This window comes from Mustela erminea, chromosome 1, assembly GCF_009829155.1.
Source record: "Mustela erminea isolate mMusErm1 chromosome 1, mMusErm1.Pri, whole genome shotgun sequence".
Classification (NCBI taxonomy): Eukaryota; Metazoa; Chordata; class Mammalia; order Carnivora; family Mustelidae; genus Mustela; species Mustela erminea.
Window position 1 is genome coordinate 170,222,232 of NC_045614.1, and position 25,497 is coordinate 170,247,728.

A 25,497-nucleotide genomic window follows, 5' to 3' on the forward strand; every position below is an offset into this window, starting at 1 on the left:
CTTATGGAGATGTTTCTGAGGGTCATATTATATAATTTTGGCCCAGATCATTATGGAGAGAGTTCTTTGTGTTGTTTTCTTTTTAAATACATTTGTATTGAATAGTAACATACACATAGAAAAGTGCACAAATCATGCAGTCACAAAATGACTGCATCTGATTCATCGTCTTTCAGATGAAAGACTAGAACATTGTGGTATCCCAGAAGATCTGCTCATTCCCTCTTCCAGTAATTCTCCCTCCTTCTTTATGGGAAGATTTCTTATGTTCCAATTGATGACACAAAATAAGTGTCACCCCTTAATCTTTGTAATTTATTATTTCTATTTATTAGCATTCCTAAATGGTGTGGCAATGACAGTATTTTTTAAATTAAAAATGAATGAGCTAACTTTATGATTCATTAAGCTTTATGTGGTCAAAATGTTTTAACCAACAGAAAAAAAGAAAAGAGTTTGAAAATACCTGCCATCCAGATTAGTGGCTTGTACAGCTGCAAATACTTTGGTTTTCAAAGGTAATCCTATACTTGGGATAATTAACTGCTGGCTGTAGGTTGAATCCTAATGATGAAAAAAAGTGAGCAATTAATCTGTCATTGTCTTTCAAACAGCACATTTGCCACTTAAAACAATGATATCATATAAAAAGGGGGAGAATCAACATAAATATACAGAATCAACCCCAAAAAGATCCAGTTAATCCTTTAGTTTCTCAGCAGAACTGTTCTTAAACCATATCCAAGTAACAAATTCATTTCCATGCATAAATCTTTTTGTTTGCATAGTTTATCATATCTAATAGTTAATGTTCTGTGTATTTAAATTGCATTCAATGGTTGATAATCAGTGGTTAATACTTAATTTGTTTAATAATCAATTGTCAACATAGAGTTTATTTAATTTAGTACTTAATTTATTTAAATTACATTACTGGCTAATACTCAGTTTCTTTAAATTACATCTACTTTAGTTTAAGCCCTTTCCCATTAGGGTTTTGGTCTTTATGCTCTTGATAATGTGTCATTTGCCCAAAATCACTTATCTGGCAATTTGAAAATACCAAAATGTTTTTGAAAACCTAAAAAGAGACCAACATGTCCTGTAAGTTGCCAAAATGCATGCCACGGAGTTCCTTCACCTAATTCCTTGGCAGTTACTTAGAGAAGGGTGTCTCAGGATTTCACTTCTACCTTTCTACCATTATTTTATAAAAAATTTCAAGAGCTTATTTATATTACTCCCCAATTTACAGTATTAAAGTAATAGGTTAGAAATTAAGAAGTGACAGTTTTAATGACAAAAATTGTAGGATGCAAAAAAAACAAGAAGAAAAGAAAAGAACTTCTAAAAATGTAAGCTGTCAAATCATTTAGCATGCAAGCAAATTGTTTCCTCCAAATTTAGTAACCCTGAAGAGAATGATATTTTGCGGCAAAGGAAAAATGTTAATGTTCATTATGAAATTTCAAAGACATCAAGCAAAGGCAAAATACAGAGCATATTCTGTCCAAGAAGGACAGGAAGAAAGCAACAGATTTTGAATTTTTGAAAATATAAATTTTTAAAATTATGGTTTGGACACTTTACTTTTGAAAAAGTTGCACTTTTATGGAACATTTCATTCCCAAATAAAATCATATAAATGAGGGATTATATGCTGTACTTATTTTCTCTATTTCTGTGATAAATGATAATAGCTCCTCAAACCATTTCTAATAGGTAGTATTTTTATTTATTTTCGGGCTCCCTTTGCAAACTTCTCCAAGTATTCCACACTTCATTAAGTATACAGATCTGATTCTTGCATCAACAGGACATTAGCAGGGGCCAGAAGAATGTTTGCTTATTTACAAATATCATACTGCTAAGTCATTTGCAAATGGTGGGACTCAGCTGTGGTTTAACCAATGAATTATCACATTTTTTCCTCCTAAAGTTGCTTCTAATGGTATTTTTTTCCTCCTTTGTTTTTATAGTTGCTTTTTTATTCTTGTTAGCATAATATTGTCCCTAAAATCAATTATATTTATTTCATATTTTTTCTTCAACTATTAAGAAACATTCATAGTTAATGTAGTACTATTTCAGATTTACTCTTTCTGTATTTTCTCTGAAGACACTAATATTTAGGTACAATTCAAATGCATAAAGTCATCTTCACTTTCCATTTCCACAGTGGAGAAAACCTATATATTAATATTACACATAAATAAGGCCACAGTTCAACTTGAAATAATCCACATATATGGAAATTGCATAGTCAATAAAAGTTATCTTTTTTTATAAATAAAATTTTCCTAAGTATATTTACTGACTTCCAGAATACTTAAACAATTGCATGAAACCAGACTAGGCACAACTTCTCATTTCCAAAGAATGAGAATAGTAGGTATATAACTCTTCATGCTTTATAACGTTTTATAACCCATTGCTATGGGTTAAAAATCAAAAACTCTGCATGTAAAATAGGATGATATGGCCACTGATTGTTATAAAATAATACTCATTTTGAAATGCTATAATGAAATTACATATGGATAGCTAAATGTTAGTGTTCCAAATAATAAGTATGATTTGGGTCAATTAGTGAAAGGAAATCAATTTTTTTCTGGTATAAATTACTAGGTTTTTGTCCTTGTTATTACAATACAACTGACTATATTCCCTAGACTTTGCTTTTCACCTTCGTGACTTATTTATTTTAAAGCTGGAAGCTTGCATAAATTACTAGTTTGGTAATATCCTGTATCATGACAAAATATTTCATCCATGCCATGTTAAAAAAGTAGTTGAGAGCCATGAAACTCTTCTGTGTGATACAGTAATGATGGATCCAAGTCATCAGCATTTGTCAAAATCTACAAAATATTCATGAAGTGTGAAACCAAATATAAGCTATGGACTTCAGTTAATATATCAATATGAGCTCATCAATTGTAATGAATAGACCCCAAAATTCAAGGTGTAAGTAATAGAGGAAATTGTGCATAAGCACAGGATGTCTGTGGGATCTCTGTATTTTCAGATCAGTTTTTCTGTACACCTAAAACTGCTCTAAAAATTGTCTGTTAATTAAAAAAATACTTTGTGGAGAAATGGCCAAATTTCATTATATAATTATTTAGTAAATAACTTTAAAAATTCAATTTAATTTTTTAATTCAACCATTAATGGCAACCTTATTGCAAACTGGTTAAAAATGAGATGCATTTATTCTGTTTTCTGAATTCTATTTTTTAAAAGATTTTATTTATTTGAGAGAGAGCAAGAGCAAGTGAGAACAGGGTGGGGAGGGGAGGTAGGGAATGTGAAGAGGGAGAAGCAAGGTAGCATCATGCACTGAGCCAAAAGCAGATGCTTAACCAACTGAGCCACTCAGGCATTCCCTGAATTACATTTTTAGAATCTGTTCCCATCAGAGCTTTCAGGATGTTGAGTCTTATGAAATAAAAAGCATGACACATCAAAAAAAAAAAAAAAGTGGGATGTGTTTTGACACTCTCTGTTTTATTTATAGTCTGATATCAAACAATTGGTTACCTTTTTACCACAGAATTTAAACCTTAAGGTTATCACCAAATTATAGGCTTTCATTTAGCATCTTAATTTAGCATTAAGATTCTAGAAAGTTTTGAAGGATTATATCTAGTTAGCAACAGGAGATTACTATTTCTAATGATAAAGAAAAGACCCTCACAGCAAAGCTCTCCCCAAATTCCACACTTCTAAATTTTTATTTTCTGCTTTACCAGTAAGAGAATAGTTTAATTTCACAAAAAATAATGGTGTCATTAAACACCATCTGGGTAAATTTTTTTACTTTTTTTAGGATCAGGAAGTTTCATCTTTGTTTCACTTAAATAAAACAAGTAATACTGAATCCAAACCAGTCACCTCAATTCTACCCCAAGGAGCTTACACATATAAATCAACAGAGAGGAATTTTCCAGTTTAAAAAATATTGCTCAAAACAAAAATAAATATCTGGCCATATTGGGAATGAATATTGGCACATATTTGCTGAGTATTGTGGAACCAAGTAACTTGGCAGTTTCTCCTTGCAGAGGGAAGTTGGGAAATGACAGAAAGGCAATCTTCATTCCAACACATTTTAATTTGTTGTTTAGAACTCAGTGGTGTCAGACTACAAACTTATAAACATGATTTTTTTAAATGCCTTTGGAAAATGTCCTGCTACAATATTTATAGCTCATTATATTCAAAGTATAAAGCACTGACTTTTAAATCAGTTGCATGAATTATAACTCAGTGCCATGATGACATGAATAATAATGTAAAAATCAGATTCATAATTTACAAAAATGTTGGTTGATAGATTGAAAAATTGATATTTAAATCAGGCATTTAAAATGTATGAATAAAAATTTTTAATCAACATGAAAATATCATTTGGGGGATTAATGTTAGAGTTATAAATAGAAATCCATGTATTTTTCACGTTTTGCTGCCACTGTCTATATTTACATGACAAGAGTTTAGACAATACTATGTAGTCAACCCAAGTTATTTCAAATGTGACAGAATTGTCATCAGCCAAATCCCACACTGAAAATATTAACACATTCATCACCAGGAAAAATATCATTTGGATTTTTCCTATCTTTTTATCATAATAATACTACTTTCAAAATCTTGACCCTGACCACGGCTACACACACAGCCACACAAATTAAATACGTACATATAAATATAGATAGACACTTGGAGTAACTATGTAAAATCACATTTACAAAATAAAATCGAAGTCATTTATCAACTTTTAGAAAGTAAAGCAATTTTTAGTATACCTTTATCACTAAGCTATACAAAAACTCTAGTAAAGATGAATAAATGTTACCAAAGTAAACCAGGGTTAATGTGGCTTTTGTAGATTTTGATATAAAACCCTTCCGCATAAATGGCTCCTCAGAACAGTGAGAGGGAACATAACATCCTTCACCCATCAACTTACATTATAAAGGAGCAGGTTCAAAGTGCTGACAAACGTACCATTGTTCTCTCTCACAGAAATAGCAGCTGAGGACCTAAAACGGATTTAGAGAAAGGAAAGCACTGATGAGTTTTTAAATTAGAAGTTTCAGTTATACATTAATGTTGGATTTAAGGCACTCAAACTCTTGAGTAAGCGTGACATACTTTTAACTAGGCCTGGACTAGGTACACTATTTAAATCACTGAACAGATAAATAATCAAAAAGCCAGAGAGACCAAATAAAGACAGACTGTTCTTTATGATCTTTTCATTTACAAAGGCATCTTTGCATTGTGCATTGCATATATGGTACTTTTTAAAGAAAAATGTCATTCCCATATAACTTGAATCTGATACAATCACATTTTCATCAATCCCCAGAGAAGTTTCAGGAGATCAGGGATTTTGTTTTACTTTGTTCACTGCTAGAACACTGCATGGCAGATGGTAGAAGTGTAATAAATATTTATTGAATGAATGAATGACTTTCCAGGCGCACTGCAGCTTGGGAATGTGTTTACTGGGGAAGAACAAGGGAGCAAATTAAGTCTTTGACACCCTAATGACTCACTTCCCTCTACACCTGTATCTTTTTGACTCAAAGCCTTTCTTTTCTTGCTTTTCCAAGTCTTGCTTTTCACCAAGTTATTTGTCATCGTTGTGCCACTAAAACCAGCTGTGATCATTTTTTTTTAAATGAAAGAGAATGTGGCCTCCACACTCCCTCATGACTAAGATTAAACAATCACTACACCTTTGTGAAAGCAAACGCTAGATCTGAGGAGAGAAAGTTTTCACTCAATTACCCCATTTTGTCAAAGTTGTGACAAATCTGACAAATCCAGGGGGCTATGCAGTATTGTGAACATAACCTTGTCTTGGAGTATGTGCTTTGGGAAAAATGAATGAATGCATGACTATAAGTAAAAGGCTGTGAGCTCCATCCACCTCTGAAGCCCTTTGGCTCTGAGTGATATCACCTCTCTTTGGGAGCCATCGGCACCTGTGCAGCTGACACCCCAGCAAGGGCGTGCAGTCCCACATTCTGAGGCAGGAGAGTCCAACAGTGAGAGCTTATGGCAGAGACTGAAGCCAAGCAGGACCCAACATGCAGTAACTGTTCTACGCCCCGGAAACAGGACAGTCCTCTGGAACTGCATCAGCATCCAGAGTTCTTAGCTGCTTGGATGATTCTGAAGGGCATGAGGAGAACCCCCAGGCAGACATCTGGCCAGTTTGAACCAGTTTTAATTTGGGGAGAAATAGATATATTTGATCTGTTGATATGGGTCATAGCAAGGTCCTATAGGTAGATAGAATGTGAAAACAAGGATAGAATGTGAACTTACGAGGCAAGCTGGGTATTATTAACCAGGTACTCCAGTGGGTAACTACAACTAAATTTGTAAAGAAGCCCAGGTAGATAGCTGATGATTGTTGGTGGGTCTGGAGTATCAATGTATCCCGAAATATTTCCTATTTGGACAGAAGTTGCATTTCCATAAGCACTGACTCCTGGAATTGTGGATACCTATTAAAACAGTAGATCAAGTTTAATGATTAAATAGCTATATGTAAATCTAGGCATTTCATTTGCAAAATAAAACATTAGATCAGATCATCCCTAGGGTCTATTTCAACTACAACATGTCATGATTTTGAGATTATATACACAAAATGCTATTTATAAGTGATTATATATATCTTTTAACTAAAGGAAACCATATTCACCAAAGACACTTAATTCGTATTTCACAAATAAGAAAGGAGAGAGATTACATGTTCAGAGGGCTACAGCAAGTAATTTGAAAATGTTCATGAGTAAGGTCCAAATTCTGTGGCCTGCCTTAAAAAATCCCTGTTAATCTGATGTTGTTTACCATTTTGGTTTCACGTCTCCAGACTTAAACTCTTGGCTAATAATACCCCAGCCACTGGAACACTTGAGTGGCTCAGTCAGTTGAGCATCTGCCTTGGGCTCAGGTCATGATCCCATGGTCCCAGGATCAAGTTCCCCAGTGGGCTTCTTTGTCAGTGGGAAGTCTGCTTCTCCCTCTGCCTCCAACAACCCCTGTTTATGCTCTCTCTCTGACAAATAAATAAAATCTTTTAAAATAATAGTAATAAAAATAACACCCTAGCCGCACATGCTCCCTCTGCCTTCTTCTCCCCCACTTTACCATGATGTATCCTGCTTCTCCCCTAGATCTCATCTTCCCTAGGAAAGCTCCCTATCTCCATCACAGGAGCAGCTACGGTGCATGAACTGGCAGTCCCCTTCACCAAATCAGAACCCTTTGTGGGTAGGGAGTCCTCTTGGTCTTGTTTGCCTTTGCATGGTCAGCACCACACAGTGACACCAGCATCTTGGGGCGCCGAAGATGAATTCTTAACAAATGAATTAAGGTCACAAATTTTCTGAGGGTCAATATGTGGGCCTTCATCTGTAGTACATACATGGAGACTCTCATCTCTTTCCAGGGCAACCATTCATAGGTGGGTTTCAGGGGGATCATGAACTCCCAGAAGTTATATTAAAATATTGTCCATATGCATATTTTCCTGGTACTGATTAGCTTTCATTGGATTCTTCAATCCCACTAAAATGTAAGAACCACCATTAGGAATAATCAATAATGTTCTTGACTTTTGTAACACCGTAGAGCAATACAGCTTCTCCCATTATGTCAAAGACAGTATGACACTCATGAATACTTGTAGCAGATATTATGGAAACTTGTTAATACTTACTTTTCAACAATAGAATAAACCTTATGCATGAACTTAGAAGTTCATGGACAAAGCCAAGGCAATCATCAAGCTGATTCATGAACAGAGCCAGAATCGTTATAAATGAAAACTTTTTTTTAAATTCTAATTCAGTGATGTTATAGTCTACTTAATTTTTCCCATGTAGGATTGTCGTTGGAACAGATTCCAAATCTGGTGACATCCAGGACAAAAATGAAAAAATAAGCAAATCTTCCCCTCCTCTCACACCTTCCTGACTGGCTAACTAAACATACCAATTCTGTGAAAGCAAAACAAACAAAACACACACACATACATAGTAATTTTTATACCCAAGTTATTCAGCTTTAAAAAAAGGTAAATAGCACATGCGTGTACCAACGTGCACATACACACGTTCACACACACACACACACACACACACACACACACAGATGATTTGCCTGGAATTTCTCCTGAACTATTTTCTTAGCAGTTTGGCAAGACTTAAATCCAGAGAAGAAAGCAGCCCGAAGGAGAGACCCCAGGATATGGTGGGAGGAGGGAGACCTTGGCTCTCCATGTGGGCTCTTCCCTCCACAAGGAAACACAGACATGTAATAATCAGCCTGCATCACTCTCTCTCGGGCCCATCTCATAACCTCTCTGTGCACAACTCAGAGAGATGAATAAATGTTTTTAATAAAAAGAGTCAACAATACTCACGGTGAGGGCTTGAAAATGGTTATGGGCACAATATTCTAACTGGCCTCCGAGAGAAGATGAGGAAGGAGATCAAAGAAATCCCTTTCCTGTCTCCCTTCTCCCATCAGGTCTTAGAAAACCTGCCTTAGAGAAATTAAGCCTTCCCCTTTAATCCCAAACAATAATTTATGAAGAGGAAAAGCCAGTTTCTCCTCATACACTGGGCTAAGTGGTCATGCTCACTGTATCTCCTTTTTGTCTGTGCTAGGATTTACCAATAAGATTATATTTAAACAAGCAAAATGAAAAATAATATTCAATGAATTTCAGTGTAACACCCCTCAAATCACAATATTTATACTTCGATTAATTTTAATTCCTGGGAAAATCAATTCCTCACTCAGTTTCTTTTCTTTTTCCTTTCCTTCTCTTTCTTTCTATCTATCTATCTATCTATCTATCTATCTATCTATCTATTTATCTATCTATTTATGTATTTATTGGTGTTCAGTGCAAGTACAAATAAATGAATAGCATAGACTAGTGGTTCTCATTCAGGGTGGGAATATTTGAAGCAGTATTTTGATTTTTATAATGACTAGAGAGATTTCTTTTTTTGAACAATATATTGGGATTTCATGAGTAAGATTGGATATTAAAAACATTTGGAAATTCAAAGAACAGCCCCACATGATGAAGAATATCCCACTGAAAATGCTGACAGTCCTCTTCCACTAAATACTGCTGTAGATCGTCCCATGGTAAACATGGACCTAGACGATTCTGAGTTTCCCATTCTGTATTTCATCTTTCTTTCTGATAAGGTCCCTAGAAGCAAGGGGCTAAGAGACTCATTGCCAAACTCACCAGAAAAAAACGGTTTTTGTATAAAATAGTTCCATAAAAAAGCATGGAAAACATAGCTAATGATAAAATGTAGGGAAATCTTCATCAATGTCACTCACACCAAAAACGTTGTTTAGAACAGCACAGCTGATCTCACACCCCTCAACTCTCACCAACAACAAACAGAACCATTACTGGGAAATACAATTGTATGTCTAAAGCCTCAACAGGCAAAGGACATGATTTGTTTAGTTTTATTGGAAATTTTTTCTTGAAAGATAGATTGGGCTTCTGATAATTTCATGAAATGGGGAGACCTTTTGTCGTGACCCCAAACCTAGCACATAATTTCACACTCGTCTTACCACTAAGCTGTTTCCACAGCCCTCCAAGGTGCTAAGATTGATGATGAAAATGACGACTGCAGGAAAGGTGTTGTTGTTGATGAAGCCCCTGCAGTGGGAGTCCCCATGCCTTCCATTCAGGGCCAGATCAGTTTCAGAATAACCCGAGAAAAGTACAGTGCAAAAATTAATCTTCATTGTAATGGTTTGCACCCCACAGTAGACATTGATGTCTCTTTCAGCTGAAATAAAAATATATAAAAAGTAAACATTAGTCACAAAAGCACAGTAGGGGTACAAGAATAACTTTAACCTCCTCTAATGTATTTACTCATCCCTTCAGTCTGTTTAACTGATTCCTATAGTTGAATATACCATAATCTAATGTGAAAGTTAAGAAAAGCAGCCAGGAAGAATAGTCTTAGATATAGTAATTTAGGAGTTAGAAAATACCTCTGTTGCTTTGTGTCTGGTATAGAGTGGATGTGCATTAAATGTCAGTTGAGTATTACAGAATGATTAGAGAATCGAGTGGAAAAAAATCAAGTTACAGAGAAAATTCAGAGCTAGAGTAACTGAATTATTCAGATAGCCTGTCCAGAGTAGTGAGATTCACTACAAATGATGCATCTTTCCAAGTGTAAGGAAGGAGAAGTTAAAATCCATTGTGAGCCATATTGCTGAGTGTTTGGGTGTTTTGTAACCCACCTTACCCAGGATGGAGAAACAAAAGCTGTCCGTCAGAATCCCATTTTATTTTGCCTGTATTAAATTACTCTAGAGAGAAAGGAATGAGAACAAATGTGCTGATACTACAAAGAAAAAAAAATGCATAACTTGCTCTAAGAAATTTTGCCAATGACTAGGCCAAAATAAAAGGAATGAACTAGACGTGGAAATTTAAAACACAATTATCAAAGTTTCCATGACTATACCATGAGTTATCAGTGATGGGATCCACTCTAGGTCTACAGAGGTGAGCATAGGCACACACACAAGCTTTTCATATCTCTATCTAGTTATATTTCTACATATGATGAAGAAAACATATGTAGCAAATGGAGAGGTGGGTTGGGAGGCAATTCCCCAGTGCCAGAAGCTTTTACATTTATTGTTTTTGGTAACTGTTGTAAGTTGAATCATGTCCCTCCCCCCATCATAAAAAAGATACACTATAGTCCTAACCCTCAGTCTGTCATAACATGATCTTACTTGCAAATTGAGTCATTGCAGATAAAATTAGGTTAGATGAAGTCACACTGAAATAGGGTGGGTCTCTAATCCAAAATGACTTGTGTCCTTAAAAAAGGAATGCCATGTGAAGAGATGGACACAGGAAGGATGCCATGTGAAGACACAGAATTGGAGGGATGCATCTATAAGCCAAAGAATGCCAAAGATTGCTGGCAAACCACCAAAAGCTAGGAGGGGCCAAGGAAGGATTCTATCCAGAGTGTCAGAGGGAACGTGGCCCTGCAGACACCTGGATTTTCAACTTCTAGCCTCTAGAACCCCAAGACAATAAATTACTCCTGTTTCAAGTCACCCTTTTGTGGCATTCTGTTTTGGAAGCCTTAGGAAATTAATACAATAACCTTACCACTTTCTAACACTCCATTTTACCACTTAAGGTATCCAAAAAAAGCATCAGGTTTTCAAAATGTGGACACAAACAAAACAAAAACTGACTAAGCTATTTGGGGAAGTAAACTTACTTTGCTCAAAAAAGGAAAAACAAGCAAACTAAAAGGTATTTTTAGTAAATGAGATGATGTTCACCTAAGTAATACATAAATGTCACTCAAGGGTTTTTGGCTTAAATACCTCAAATGTAATCTAAGGGTTAAGTGTTCAACAGCATATTTCTTTGGAGTACTCATTCCCCAGACTGGTTTTTGCTGGAAAACTGAGTCATATTTTGAGAATGTGAATAAGTAAAAATGAAAATTTCTGTCTGGTTGTGATTTTAAACTCATTACAAAAAGAAAGAAAATATTTTTCATGGTTAAAGATGAAGAGAAAGATGGAAAATCTATTTCTTGGCCAAAGGCAAATATTAGGCTAATTATCCAAGAAAACTCCAAGCAATATTCCCTTTGTAGGTATAATTCATTATGAAGTATATAGGAAATAATACATACTACTTAAAATTGGGAAAATATCTCTATTAACTTTCAGCGACATTAGCTGTTTAAATGCAACCATAACTTTTAATAATGCTCTTTACTAAAATAATAGAGTTCATTTTAATAAATGTTTGAGGGTCTACAAACTCCAAATAAGATCTTATATCTATTGATTATTCTCTATCTACATGCTATTCATTGACTCATGCCACCATTATCTCTTACCCTAGAGTATTATGTTAGCTTCCTACTTGATTCCTTTATTCCACACTTAACCTTCTCTAATTAGTATAGCTATTAATAGATTAATGCAATCATTTCAGCTCTGCTCAGGTCTTTAACCTATCCATTTCACTTGTGCCAGAATTCCAAATCTTGAAGCAGGTCCTCAAGACGCTCCATGATCTGCCATCATCTTACCTCTGCATTCACATCGCTCTACCATTCCCCCTGCTCCCTACGTTTGTTTCACTGAACTTTCTTTAGCTCTTTGAAAGCATCACATTGAGTGATGAAAAGCTGAATAGCTGTTACCTCCAGGGGTGGAACTGTCTGGAATAGAGGAATCAAGGAAAATTTGTGGGATGATAAAAATGTTCTTTGCCTTGATCTGAGTAGTAGTTACACGACTGCATATACCTGTCAAAATCGCAAGCTGTACCCTTAAAATCACTACAAATATGTAACATTATTTTATATAAATTATTCCTCAATTGCTGTGAGTACTTTGGAAAGCCTAATACAGATTCGTACAAGTCCTTTGATCAGTGCTCTTTTCTCTGTTTAGGATGTTCTTCCTCCCCCGAAGTCTTTGTCTGCTTAACTCCTATTCAATCTTCAGGTCTCAAATTTCTTGTCCTTTCCCCAAAGACTTCCCTGATCCCAAATCTAAATTATGCCACTGCATTATGCTGTCATATTGCCCTAGAATCATATATGTATTTGTCTAGTTGTCTTCTATATAAACTGAAAGTCCCAGAAAGGAGGAAGCTATAATATTCATTGATGTGAATATTTGATTAAGTAATTAACTGCACGAAATATTGGAACACTAGACTGCAAAGAGGATTTACAAAGTAGTGGTACTTGTTCTCCAGCACATCATAGTCTGTAAAAGGTGCCCAGTTTGACAGAAAGATTAGGCAGAGAGCTTTGGGGTGGTACCAAGAATGAACCTTACCCAGATGATCGAGTTAGGAACAGTCTCTTGGAGAAGATGTCACTGACCTAAGTTTTGAAGCATCAGTAAATTGGAGATTTAAAGGAGTAGAAATTTTATAACACAAAGGGGAGTGTGAATAATGACATAAGTGTGAAATATGTCCAGGCTTGACATATTGACATATAGAGAACTGGATGGTTCTGTTTTCAGTAGAATTTAAAATACAAAGAAGGAAATGGCAGAAAAGGAGGCAAGTGACAAACACACTGGCAAAATCACAGGAAGCTGTTTCTTAAAAAATGGTCTCTGTAAGGTAACAAAATGTCTTCCTCAATGTCAGATCAAATTCTTAACTACCAGTGAGTTTACTACGAATTCTCTTTCTGTCCAGTGGAATAGAGAATTGTATCACTGCATTATTTAGAGTATCACAAATTCATCGAAGTGAATACATATCATTAAATATGTTACAAAGGAGAAATATTATTCCCCTTAATTTAAACCAACTTAGACTTCAGCGTCATCACCTTTGTTTGAGAGGAATTAGTGGATACTTAGAATAGCTTAATAAAATGGCAAAGATTGCTCTGTCCAGATGTAGAGCTCTCTTCAGTTTTCTGCATTTAACTGAAGACTTGTAATGCCTGAAATGGAACTGAATTTGCTACAAGCTGATCCCACTAGGAGATACGATAACAAGCTAAAGGCTTTTTGCAGTAGAAGAAAAGAGCTCTGTTCAAATCCATCCTAACCTAGTTTTCTAAAGACTTTACACCACCACTTCTGAGAAACACATTTTCCCCTAGTTGTAGATACTAAAGACATCCATTCAGCACAACTTTTCCATTTGTGAGGCTTTGAGGTGGGAGAAAAGATACTTTAAGTTGCCAAAGGGCAATTTCTGCCAAAATAAGAGAAGTTTTCTTTCAGAGTTCGTGAGTAACAGTTGCTCTCGACAACTAAATTTCTTCAACGTTTTTATCGTCCAATCCCCGGCCAGAATTGCTATATTCTTTTAAACAACACTTGAGTACTAAACAACTCAATGAGTACAAGTTAAAAACAATATCAAGGAATAAATACCTTTAGATTTTTTTTACTTCTAGTGTTTTGTATTTAAAGATACTAAGCATGTTTACGATAGGTCAGCTTACAGAGTTTATGTGGGGTTATACTGACAGAATAGCTATTTTGCCCCCTGATATTTTTAAAGAGTTGTTTACTTATTTGAGAGAGAGAGAGAGAGAACAGTGGGGAGAGGCACAGGAAAAGGGGAATAGAGTCGTTAAGCAGACTGAGGACTGAGTCTAAGGTGGGACTCCATTCCACAATCCCAAGGTCATAACTTCAGCCAAAACCATGAGTCAGATGCCCAACCAAATGCACTACTCCAGTCCCCACCTCTGATATTTTAACCAGGCTAAAGTTTTTCATAAGAATAAAAAAAAAAATACAGTATTAAATCAAATTCAGGTAAAAATAAAGAAATGCTCTGTACTTCCCTCTCCAATCAATCGGGCCATGAGTTTGTCTCAACTTTCTTAAATTATGCAAATTTTAAATATCCTGTCACACTATCAACCATCTATCTCACCACATAGAGAAAAAAAAGTGTCCAAACTTAGAGCTCTTAGAGTACTATTACCATATAAATGGGTATAAAGAAGGGATGAATCTAATTCTATATATATGAATAAAAACCTCATTCTGTTTCTTCATTCCCAATAAAGTTCAATTCCTAGAACACCTAACTATAATTTCCCTTTAGACACAATTACTGACAATATATTTGCAACATATCATTCGTATATCTAACAAGTATATCTAACTTTCTTCTTTTTCCTCAACAATTCCACACTCAACTAGCTTAAATCCAATGGCATCCAGATGAGACTAAAGATCCCCAGCTTTTGATAGACTGACTGATCTTCATCTCATCTCAATACTGTTAACTTTGAAATCTACATTTACTTTCATTAACATAAGCATATTTATTCTAACATTCTCTAATTATTACCAAGCATAATAAGAGCACCGAGCAATACATTACTCAAATAATCTGCATACACATATTCTGATACAAACATGGTGACACCCCCAAAAAATTTGAACTGTAGGCTAGTACTCAGCCCCACAGAGCAGTGGCTCAAAAATATTCTTCCACTGTCTGAAAATAGAAAAATATTCACATGAAAATCAGTAACTCTGGGGTCAATGCATTAAAAAAAAAGAAAAAAGAAAAAAAGATAGGGTGCACAGGAGTTTAAGACAAAATCAGTGGTGAACCAGTGTGGCACAGTCTGTTAAGCATCTGCCTTTGGCTTAGGTCATTATCCCAGGGTCCTGGAATCAAGCCCCATGTTGGATTTGCTGCTCAGCTGGGCATCTGCTTTTCCCTCTGCCCCTCTCCCTGTTCATGCTCTCTCTCTCTCTCTCTTCCTCTGTCTGAAATAAGTAAATAAATAAAAATCTTTAAGATAAAATCAGTTCCATCAGTTTTATACAAGCTAGAACCTATTGTTCCTATTTATTTTCAAGATCTAAACTATATGCTACTTCATGTCAAAAACGAACTTTTTAAAACTACTTATTGTATCCATATTAAGTCTCTTTGCTAGACTCTGAAGATAAAGGCATTAAGAACACTACTTCACGATGTTCATGTTTGATTAGAGGAGGCAGAAAAATTAGGTAATTATAGAGCAGCCTGATAAAGACATGACAGAGGTTCACTTACATGCTGTATACAACCATGCCTCTGTAAGAGAGAGCTGTTTGGAAGGGACCATTGAGAAGAAATGAAACCGTTCCTGGGCACCTGGCTGCTCAGTCAGAGGAGCATGTGACTCTTGATCTTGGGATCAGGACTTTGAGTCCCATGTTGGTGTGGAGATTGCATCCAACCATCCATCCATAGAAATGAAGTCATTCTAATGGACTAACTTAAGAGAAATTGATCAGATGATGGCATGAAGAGAGAGATAGATGTCAAACTGATATTCAGATTTCTAGCTTTAGTGGGTGACTAGGTCATTCCCTGAGATAGGAACACAGAAAAGAAAAAGAGGAGACATGTTCAACAGGTAGTCAGAAATATAATTCTAATATTTGGAGTATAGCAAAGAACAGAAAACATAAATTTGAGAATCACCAAATACTCAATGTATCACTAATAAACAATAATAATAGATGAAATACTCATGACGGCATTGAAGAAGGGAGATGAGCTGAGAAGAGAAAAATAATATCTAAGTTGTCCACTTAATGAGACTTTCCCTCATCTCTCAGGGGAAGGACTCTATCATGCATTCCTTTAACTGTGAGGCTACTGACCTGCTTACATTATGTCTGGGAGTGGATATTTGCTTTCCCAGTAGATTATGATCTCATTGAAAGCTCTGGATCTCCCCAGGTACCTAACAAATATGCATCAAATGTCTATTAAAACATGGTTAGGTCAGGGCACCAGGGTGGCTCTGTGGGTTAAAGCCTCTGCCTTTGCCTCAGGTCATGATCCCCGGATCCTGGAATCAAGCCCTGAATGGGGCATTCTGCTGGGCAGGGAACCTGCTTCCCCCCCGCCCCCGCCCGCTTCTGCCTACTTGTGATCTCTATCAAATAAATAAATAAAATCTTAAAAAAAAAACCATGCTTAGTTCAATTCCTTCACAAACAGCATACCTGGTTTCTAATGGTTAATAATAAGTTCCAAGATTCACAAAGAAAATATGTGTGCAATTAATACAGTGTCATCCTGACTGTTCATCCAGAACTCATATTTCCTATCTGTACTCTGCCAAGTGCCTGAGATTATTACTGTTTTCAGAGTTTTAGTCAAACATCAATATCTTTAATGTCACATATTTTCTGACTTCCAATTGAGAAAATTCAACCCATTAAAGAATATGAAATTAATAGATTTTTTCTATTTTTGTTTAGGTATTTAACCTTTTAAAATGCATTAGTCTTGGTAACTAATTATCTTGCCTCATTACTAATAATGATTTTTTTTTAATTATTTTCCCTTAACAGTGATAGATTTGCTGATTCCTCTTGTCACCAATAGTGAGCAAGTGCTTGACAGCCACCTGGACTTGACATACACAGTGTGGCTATGTAGCAACACAAATTTAGGAAGACATCATGAGCACCATTCTCAAACCAACAGTTCTTTTTTTTTTTTTTTTTTTTAAGATTGTATCTATTTATTTGACACAGAGAGAGAGATCACAAGTAGACAGAGAGGCAGGCAGAGAGAGAGAGGGAGGGAAGCAAGATCCCTGCTAAGCAGAGAGCCCGATGCAGGACTCAATCCCAGGACCCTGAGATCATGACCTGAGCCAAAGGCAGAGGCTTAACCCACTGAGCCACCCAGGTGCCCTCAAACCAACACTTCTTATGATTTACTGAGCATATGTACTATCAGAGAATCCTATTAAAGTGCAGATTCTGATTCAGGAGATCTCGGCGGGCGGGGGCTGATTTGTGTGTTTCTCACAAGCCCCTAGGTGATGCCAATATTGCAAGTCTTTTAGTCACTTGAACTGCTTAGTAACACCTATATACTTGGGGCAGAATCTAACCCTTAGGGTGGATTCTATCTGGTAGGATTAAGCACACCCACCAAATGCCCATTTGTACGATTTCCATGCTGACAAGAAAAAGTTTGGATGAAGAAGGATGAGAGGTAGGAAGGGGGGGACAGGGAGAGAGAAGGGGAGGAGGAAGCATGAAGGCGATGAATCCTGACTCCTTTCTGTGCCTGAGAAACCAACTGGTTTTGAATCTCAGTGAAAGAGGGCTCATAAAAAACTTTGAGAGCCTGAGTCCAAAAAGAATCTATCTTAGTGCTCAGGTGGCGGTGTATGAAACAAAGCTGGGAATAGGATCAGTCTTCTTTCCCCACCTCTCCCCCATTGCAAAAACCACATCAGTTCAATAATCAGTGGAGCACCTCAAATGACAAGTATGTTCTGGGCACTCTCCCCAAACCGAAGGAGACCTGAGGTGGGGGTGGATATCTGTTGTGAGCAGATGGAGGCTCTGTGCAGGTCAGACACAGATGCAGATGCAGGTGACGCTGTGAATATGACTCCACCTCTGTTCATGGGTTGGATTACAAGCCCTTCGAAGTAGCATTGGGTTAAAACTGATTGTGTGAACCAAAGCCTATTACATATAGCAGGAGGAGCCTTTACTATACTGAAGAGTACACTGCTTTGTAGTGCCATAGAAATCTCACCTGGAAAGAATTTACTTCCTGAACTGCAATAGACATTCCAATACTAATTTGTGCCATTTTAGCAGATTATGAGTAATTTGTATATCACTTCCATTTCTGACTCTGTAAAATGAGGGAAGAAATATTTGGCACAACATAAACTAAAAATTGCTTAGAGAACAGATGCTATGTTCATTGTTTTAACTCATTTTTTAAGTTGATTTTCTTCTCAACAAGATTTTATACAATATTGAGATTTGGGTGCTAAATGAGCAAGAAGTCCCAAAGAGGTGGTGAAATTTCATCCACACAAAACACCAGCAGCCTGGAAAATTGAAGGTAGATTAGGAATTCGAGTTCCCTTTCTACATGGACCAGGTTTCTTGCCACCTTGGTTTTTCACATCTGTTTCTCATTAGCAAATACAAGCTGTTGTTTCTAGTGCTGCAGGAAATTCATATGCAGTCTGAGGCAAGTTTTGCAGACTTACATTCATTACTATCTGCTCTACATTATTTGGAACCAGAAGAGATTGGTCATCTCTTTCCGGCAGGAAAAAGCATATGGATTTTACTTGCACAAGCAGAAGAAGTGAAAAATTCATGCAATAAAGAAATTCTTTATTGAAATAAAGAAGGGTATGGACTCTGAATTACTAAGCCACTGAACCTGTGACTAATTATTCTTCCTGCCACTGCATTTTATCACTTAGATTAATCAGGAAGTGATCAGCAATCGCTGCCTGGATCAGTTCTTCTGCTTCATCTGGTCTTGTAATGGCAGTCACAGGTGCAATGCAGAAGGCAGGCATCCTCTGGACAACTTGGAGACCAAAACACTACTACTACATGGGAAGGCAGGAGAGTAGGCCTTTCTTATCACAGAAAGTCCAAAACATATTCCCTTGAATAATTATTCCATTAACCACTTTTACTTCGGGCACAGGATAATGCAATGGTCAAGCAGAACCTAACATAAGATTAGAGAGTTCATTTTGCTTGACCCACTCATAAATTCAATTAAATTGCTGATTCTTAATTTTATCTCCTGTAAAACACTTATGTTTACTGAAATATTAATAAATATCACTGGAAAAAAAGATTTCCTTAGTCAAGCAAGTACTTAAAAGGCTAAACAATTTTCCCTATTATGTGATTTTTCAGATTGTTTGATGTGATAATTCCCACTTTGATTCTTTTAAACTTAGTATTCACTTTAAGGCATCATGGTTTGATGGAAAGGGTCTTAGTTTTATATCTCTGTCAATTTCTAGCTTTGCAACATTAAACGATGCTAATCCTCAATTTCCCCATTGTAAAATGATGTTAAAAGATTTTATAGGTTTGTCATAAGGACTACAAGAAAGAATTAGTAATGTGCATTTCACTCAATATAAACAAGATGGGATTGGGAGGGAGACAAACCATAAGTGACTCTTAATCTTACAAAACAAACTGAGGGTTGCTGGGGGGAGGGGGATGGGGGGTGGGGTTATGGACATTGGGGAGGGTATGTGCTTTGGTGAGTGCTGTGAAGTGTGTAAACCTGGTGATTCACAGACCTGTACCCCTGGGGATAAAAATACATGTTTATTAAAAAAAAATTAAAAATTAAAAATTAAAAAAAATATATATGGTACCCATTGTTTTCTTCCTTATTAGTGTTGTTTTAAGTAGAAATCAAAATGACAAATTGTGTAACACTGATATATTCAGTTTCCCATGAGTGGTTAGTTCACTATAAGAGAGCGCCGAGCCACAGTTTCTGGTGCTATAAGCCCCATCTTTCCTCGATGGTGCCTTTATTATTAAAGACTTCTTAGAGGCTAACCCTTATATGCTACCACCTTCCAAAAGGTGGGGTAGTTCCAGAAATGTATTTGTCAGTCACAGAGGCCAAATGCATTTATCCATATATCTAATTTAAGCTAAATAATTCTGTGGTACTCTAAAAGTCAACTGTGATTTGAGTTTTATTCTGGGAAGAGTGTTACCATAATGTCAGTGGGGTATAAGTCTGTCCCCTACTATCAGCTTGGATAGCCAAGAGTTAACTACCTTTAAAATTAAATGGAGTCCCTTTAAATTTAAAATGAATTAAACCATGGCAGTTCCCTTAGCCCAAGGATAAATGCCATGGAAATTAAAGAAAATAGTTCTAATGTCATGAAACAGCAAAGGTCAGATAGGGTGAGATGATTACTTTCATCATTATTAACATTACTTTGCATTTAGATAGTCCCTCTCCTTTGCCAGACTCATTCTCATTCTACCCCATTGCTTAGTATCTAAGCAGCTTGTGGAATTCCTGATGACATCAAGGGTGATCCTGATGTGAAAGAGAAGCCACAAGTCAAGAGGGGAGTGAGCAATTAACCTTTATGCTTTATTTGCTCATTCTAGTCTTCTGCAAATGACCTGCAAAAATAGGCTTACTTGAAAATAATACCCATATAAACTTAAAGCCTCTCCTGGGACTTCTGAATTCTCCAGATCTTAGACTTCTTTAATACAGATTTTTCATTGCAATAATATGTGTGTGCATAATATGTGTACACATGTGAGTGCATGCACATTTAGAAAGTCTGGATATTTGTTCTCTAAGCTGAACAGTACTAGAAGTTTTAACATGTATAAGGACAAACAGTACTAGAAGTTTTAACATGTATAAGGACAAAACATGTATAAGGACAAATTGAGAGGTTTAGGGGCACCTGGGTGGCTCAGTGGGTTAAGCCTCTGCCTTCGGCTCAGGTCATGATCTCAGGGTCCTGGGACAGAGCCCCACATCAGGTTCTCTGCTCAGCACGGAGCCTGCTTCCCCCCTCTCTCTCTGCCTGCCTCCCTGCCTACTTGTGATGTGTCAAATAAATTTTAAAAAATCTAAAAAAAAAAAAAAATGAGGTTTACTTCTCTCTGTTTAAAATAAAGGAAGAAACTTCTCCCTCCCTTTTCTTAAATCATTTACATCAGAAAACTTGTAATTCTGAATACTTGTACTTAGAAAACTTGTAATCCTAAGTATATAAATCCTCTGAAGATTAGATAGGCCTGCTATCAGCTTTATGACCCAGGAATGTTTCTCAAGGATCAGGGAACCATCTCTTGAAAATGTAAACATCAAGAAAAATAGCGCCCCCTATATCTGTAGGTGGGTGGGTGTGAGCCTCCCTTCGAGGCAGCATGGCTCCAAATTACAAAAGGACTTCCTTTTGTAAAGATAGGAGTTTATTTTTCCTCTAGATAAAGCCAATATGCTAACACAGATGGTCATCGCAATTACCAGGTATATTTAGAATGAACTATATGTAACAAATGGTGCTGTCAAGTCCTCTTATTGGAGGACTAGTTATTGTTTATCTTGAAAACATATGTGATGTGTTGCATCTGCTTGGCTACATAAAAGGGTAAGTTTTCTTTCTGTCTTTGCACTCTCCTGATGGATTGTTTATGATAAGCCTCACATTCTGGTTTAATGCTTATTGGATGATAAGTGATTTTGTCTCTACTCTCCTCGCAGAGAGCATTTTTGGATGGCGGGAAGATTTTGTCTTTAATTTTATTCCCCTAACACATGACTATGTTTTTAGTTGGAATAATGGGCTAAAGAAAATAATAGTATACAATGTGTCAGTTTTTCCCAACCATAAATATGCATTAGACTCATCCTCAGGATTTAAAATACACCACTATCAGAGATTTGGACACTACATTTTTGGTGTAAAACAGTGAAGTAAATAGATTTGGGGTAAAACACTTTTAACAACTATCCCAGGTGATTTTAATGCAGGTGGTTGGTGGGCACCATTATAAATGAGTGTTTTAACATAATTTTTAAATTTTCTATATGAAAAATACTTCCTTATCCTGTCTTAGCCTCTTCCTGGCTCATTTACATGTTTTATTTACCTTTACAAGTATTAAGTACAAGATCAGGTAGATCCTCTTTGCTGAACAATCTTTTTACATTTGACTTTCTTTTCTGCACATAATAGGGGACAGCTTGACTACTTTCTCTGGCTCCAACCAGGCCCCTGGGCCCTCACTCTCCAGTGGGTCTCTGCCTCTGCCTCCCATGTCACAATGAGCACCCCTTAACTTCTCTGTGTCTTTTATTTCTCCCTCTCTCCTAGAGAAAGTGTTACCAATTTCCCCAGGTTAACTCCTCCACCTGCATCTATGCTCTCTTCCATATTTTCTTTCCTCATCACATCAATTCTTTCTCTATTGCTATTCCCAATCTCTGAATACTTTCCCTTTACTCGTGTATACTAAATGGCCTCAAGTTCTCTAATCCCCAAATCCTCTCTTCATATTTTAGTTGCTGGCTCAGGTTACTCCTCTTTCCTTCATCACCAATGTTATCTAAAATAATAGTCTATTTTCTTACCTTTTATTTTCCTATTCCCCACTCATTACTTACTCAACAGGGATTCAGCTCCTACATAGCTATCTTTGGTTCCAACCTCTCTCCTTAGACCCAGGTCCATTTTTTTCTACTACTCGATAGAGGCTGCCATTAGAAGTTCTAGAAACTCCTCAAACTCATTATTTTCAAACCCAAACTTTTTTCTAAAACATTCAAATGTCCTATACTTTTGGTGTTAGTTGGCAATATCACCACCCAGTTATCTGAATTCAAAACATTGTCTAAGACATGAACATCATCTTCTCTTTTACCTCCCCATCTGAACCAGCTCTCAAGCTCTGTCGATTCTACCACCAACATATCTCTAAGAGCTGTTTCATTCTGCTGCTCCCACAGACCTGCCTGCATGACATTTCTCTCTGCCTCTAGATTCTTCTAACTTGATTCTTTCACTTTTCCCAAAGTTGGCTTTCTAAAACAAAATGTGACCAGGTCAGATCCTTCAAATAATATATTTAGAAGGACACAATGGGTCTTCATTGCCTATAGATCAAAGACAAAATACTTCACATGAATAACTCACAAAGTCTTCTTGGCAAAATAACCAAACTTGAATTTACTCAAACTTCTAGCCCTAATTAGTTTATAGGGTGTATGGGAAAAGAGGAACATGTAAAATGACATGCCAGAGCTACATCAACCAGATTTAAGCCACAATTCCACAAAACAAATGACCACATTTCTTAACATTTTAGAAAAGCAAGGGACATAAAACTACTATAAATTAAAATAGACTAAAGACACATGTCAATAAATGGACCATGCGGATGTATTAGAGGCAACTTAGCTGAGTATTAGATGATATATTAAGGAATTATCATTAACTTTATTAGACATATACATAAAGTATAACTATTTTAAGTTCTTTTCCATCATATACACTTCTGAAACATGAATAATGAATTTACTTTAAATTATTCCAGAGAGAGAGCTGGTAAGAAGAGAGAGATGAAGCAAAATGTATGTGTTAATAATTGATGAAGTTGGGTGATCAGTACAAATGCTTGTTTTACTCCTCTCTACTTCTGTATATATTTGAATTTTCCATAGCAAAAATTATTTTTTAAAAGCCCTCCTTTGTGGTATTCAAAATCGTTAACATCCCTGCCTTAGAACACCTTGCTAGACTTACCTTTAGACATTTCCCATCCTGACCTCCAGGTTGTACTTAACCTGCCAAGCACTTGGGTTCTTGAATGCATTCCTACATACTTGGATCTTTATTCTGGAGATACAGATTACCTCACTTCAGGTGAATTAGAAATCCCACATCAACAACATAACTACCTAGTGATTACTCTATGCAAGTCTGTTGTTGCTCTGGCATGTTCCAAACACAGGAGTACTGGCAGGTTTAGAAAATGTAAAACATGACCGGAAGTATTTCAGTTTGCATGGCAAACTTGGAAAAATGATTCCAGAATATCTAATCTTTATTTTGTAAATGTTTATCTGTGAATCTATAACTTTAGCTGACATAAAATGATGAATAGTTAAATGAAACACTGAATTACTTCTCACTGAGTGCAGATTGTAGGAACCTGTAGGACATGTCCATCAATCTGGTCAAAATCTCCTGTCTGTCCACAACATTGATGGTTGCTGGGCCATTATCGTCAAGTTGGTCTGTGTGCTTTGGAAATGACCAACACACCATTGAAATAATATTTTTGAGTAATGCACAATATCTCACAATCATTTTCTTTTTTTTTTTTTAAAGATTTTATTTATTTATTTGACAGAGAGAGATCACAAGTAGAGAGGCAGGCAGAGAGAGAGAGAGGGAAGCAGGCTCCCTGCTGAGCAGAGAGCCCCATGCGGGCCTTGATCCCAGGACCCTGAGATCATGACCTCAGCCGAAGGCAGCGGCTTAACCCACTGAGCCACCCAGGCGCCCACAATCATTTTCTTAAGTATTATTCCTAAGTAAAACTGTTAGCATATAAGGGTTGTTTTGAATTTCTGGATTAACTTATGAGGGGGAAAAAAAGGGCATTAATTAAGCAAGTTTTGATGAAATTAGCTTCTCCCAATTCTATCACCCAATAACCGATATTTCTCACATTTGTGAGCAGCCATTATAATAATATTAACTATGATGAACACTTTGTATGTTAATCTGGATATAAATTACAACTCCAGAAAAATGTCTTTTGTCATTTGCCACTTGTTAATATCCACTTAATGTAGATGGATATCACTTCCCTCCATTTTCCATATGTATTTAAGGGCCTTACTATTCAAACATAATCACTCTTTGCAGCTGCAATTAGAGAAAGGATTAGGTTCAGACTTACCAGGAAATCTGCTGTGGAGGTTGGCATCACAGTTGTAGCCATTAAACTGAGCAGACCCCAGAAGCACTCCAATTGCTAGAAGCAACAGCAACCATATTCGTTCCATTGCAAAACCTAGAAAAGAGTTCTTATCATGTGTACATCACCAGCTTTCACTCCTTCTTGCTGGAAAGACTGAGGCTGATCTGAACTCACGGTTGGATAGGAGACTGGCAGGCTATCTCCATGCAGGCAAAGCTCATTTAAAGTCTGAGGATTATGAGAAATAATTATCAGAAACAGGGCAGACATTTTGGTGACAATATTTGTAAATTGCTCCCATTCTTTGGTGTCAGTTTGCTAAGGGTGACAAATCCAGACTGTTCTAGTGGAAGAACTAAGATATAAGTCATAAAGCTTGCAAAAGAAAATGTATTATAAATAAGAACTCAAACCAAATATTTAACAGATTAGAACAACATATCTAGACAAACTGACCAATGTAGAGACAATTTTAAACTTTAAAATACCAATATAATTAAGAGGGATTTAACACTCAATACTTGATTCTCAAAGAATTCTCTATACTATTAATAGTTAAACAATGTCAGGAAAAATTTCCCCTCAACAAAGGAATTCTAGACTAGTGCTGCTTCTCAAAAT

The 25,497-nt window shown here is 36.3% G+C and overlaps 1 protein-coding gene across 2 annotated transcripts in view; it reads right to left on the minus strand.

Moving 5' to 3' along the window:
- ZPLD1 (zona pellucida like domain containing 1) overlaps positions 1 to 25,497 on the minus strand; it is a 237,172-nt gene that overhangs the window by 21,959 nt on the left and 189,716 nt on the right. The window contains exons 9-14 of one of the 2 annotated variants that reach the window (XM_032350228.1): positions 25,051 to 25,104; positions 24,856 to 24,969; positions 9,643 to 9,863; positions 6,346 to 6,527; positions 4,976 to 5,048; positions 467 to 564 (exon numbers count right to left, since the gene is read on the minus strand). In XM_032350228.1, the coding sequence (XP_032206119.1) occupies positions 467 to 564; positions 4,976 to 5,048; positions 6,346 to 6,527; positions 9,643 to 9,863; positions 24,856 to 24,961 (680 nt within the window). In that variant the 5' untranslated portion in view covers positions 24,962 to 24,969; positions 25,051 to 25,104. The remainder of the gene's footprint in view (positions 1 to 466; positions 565 to 4,975; positions 5,049 to 6,345; positions 6,528 to 9,642; positions 9,864 to 24,855; positions 24,970 to 25,050; positions 25,105 to 25,497) is intronic. The other variant, XM_032350220.1, reaches the window with a different exon arrangement.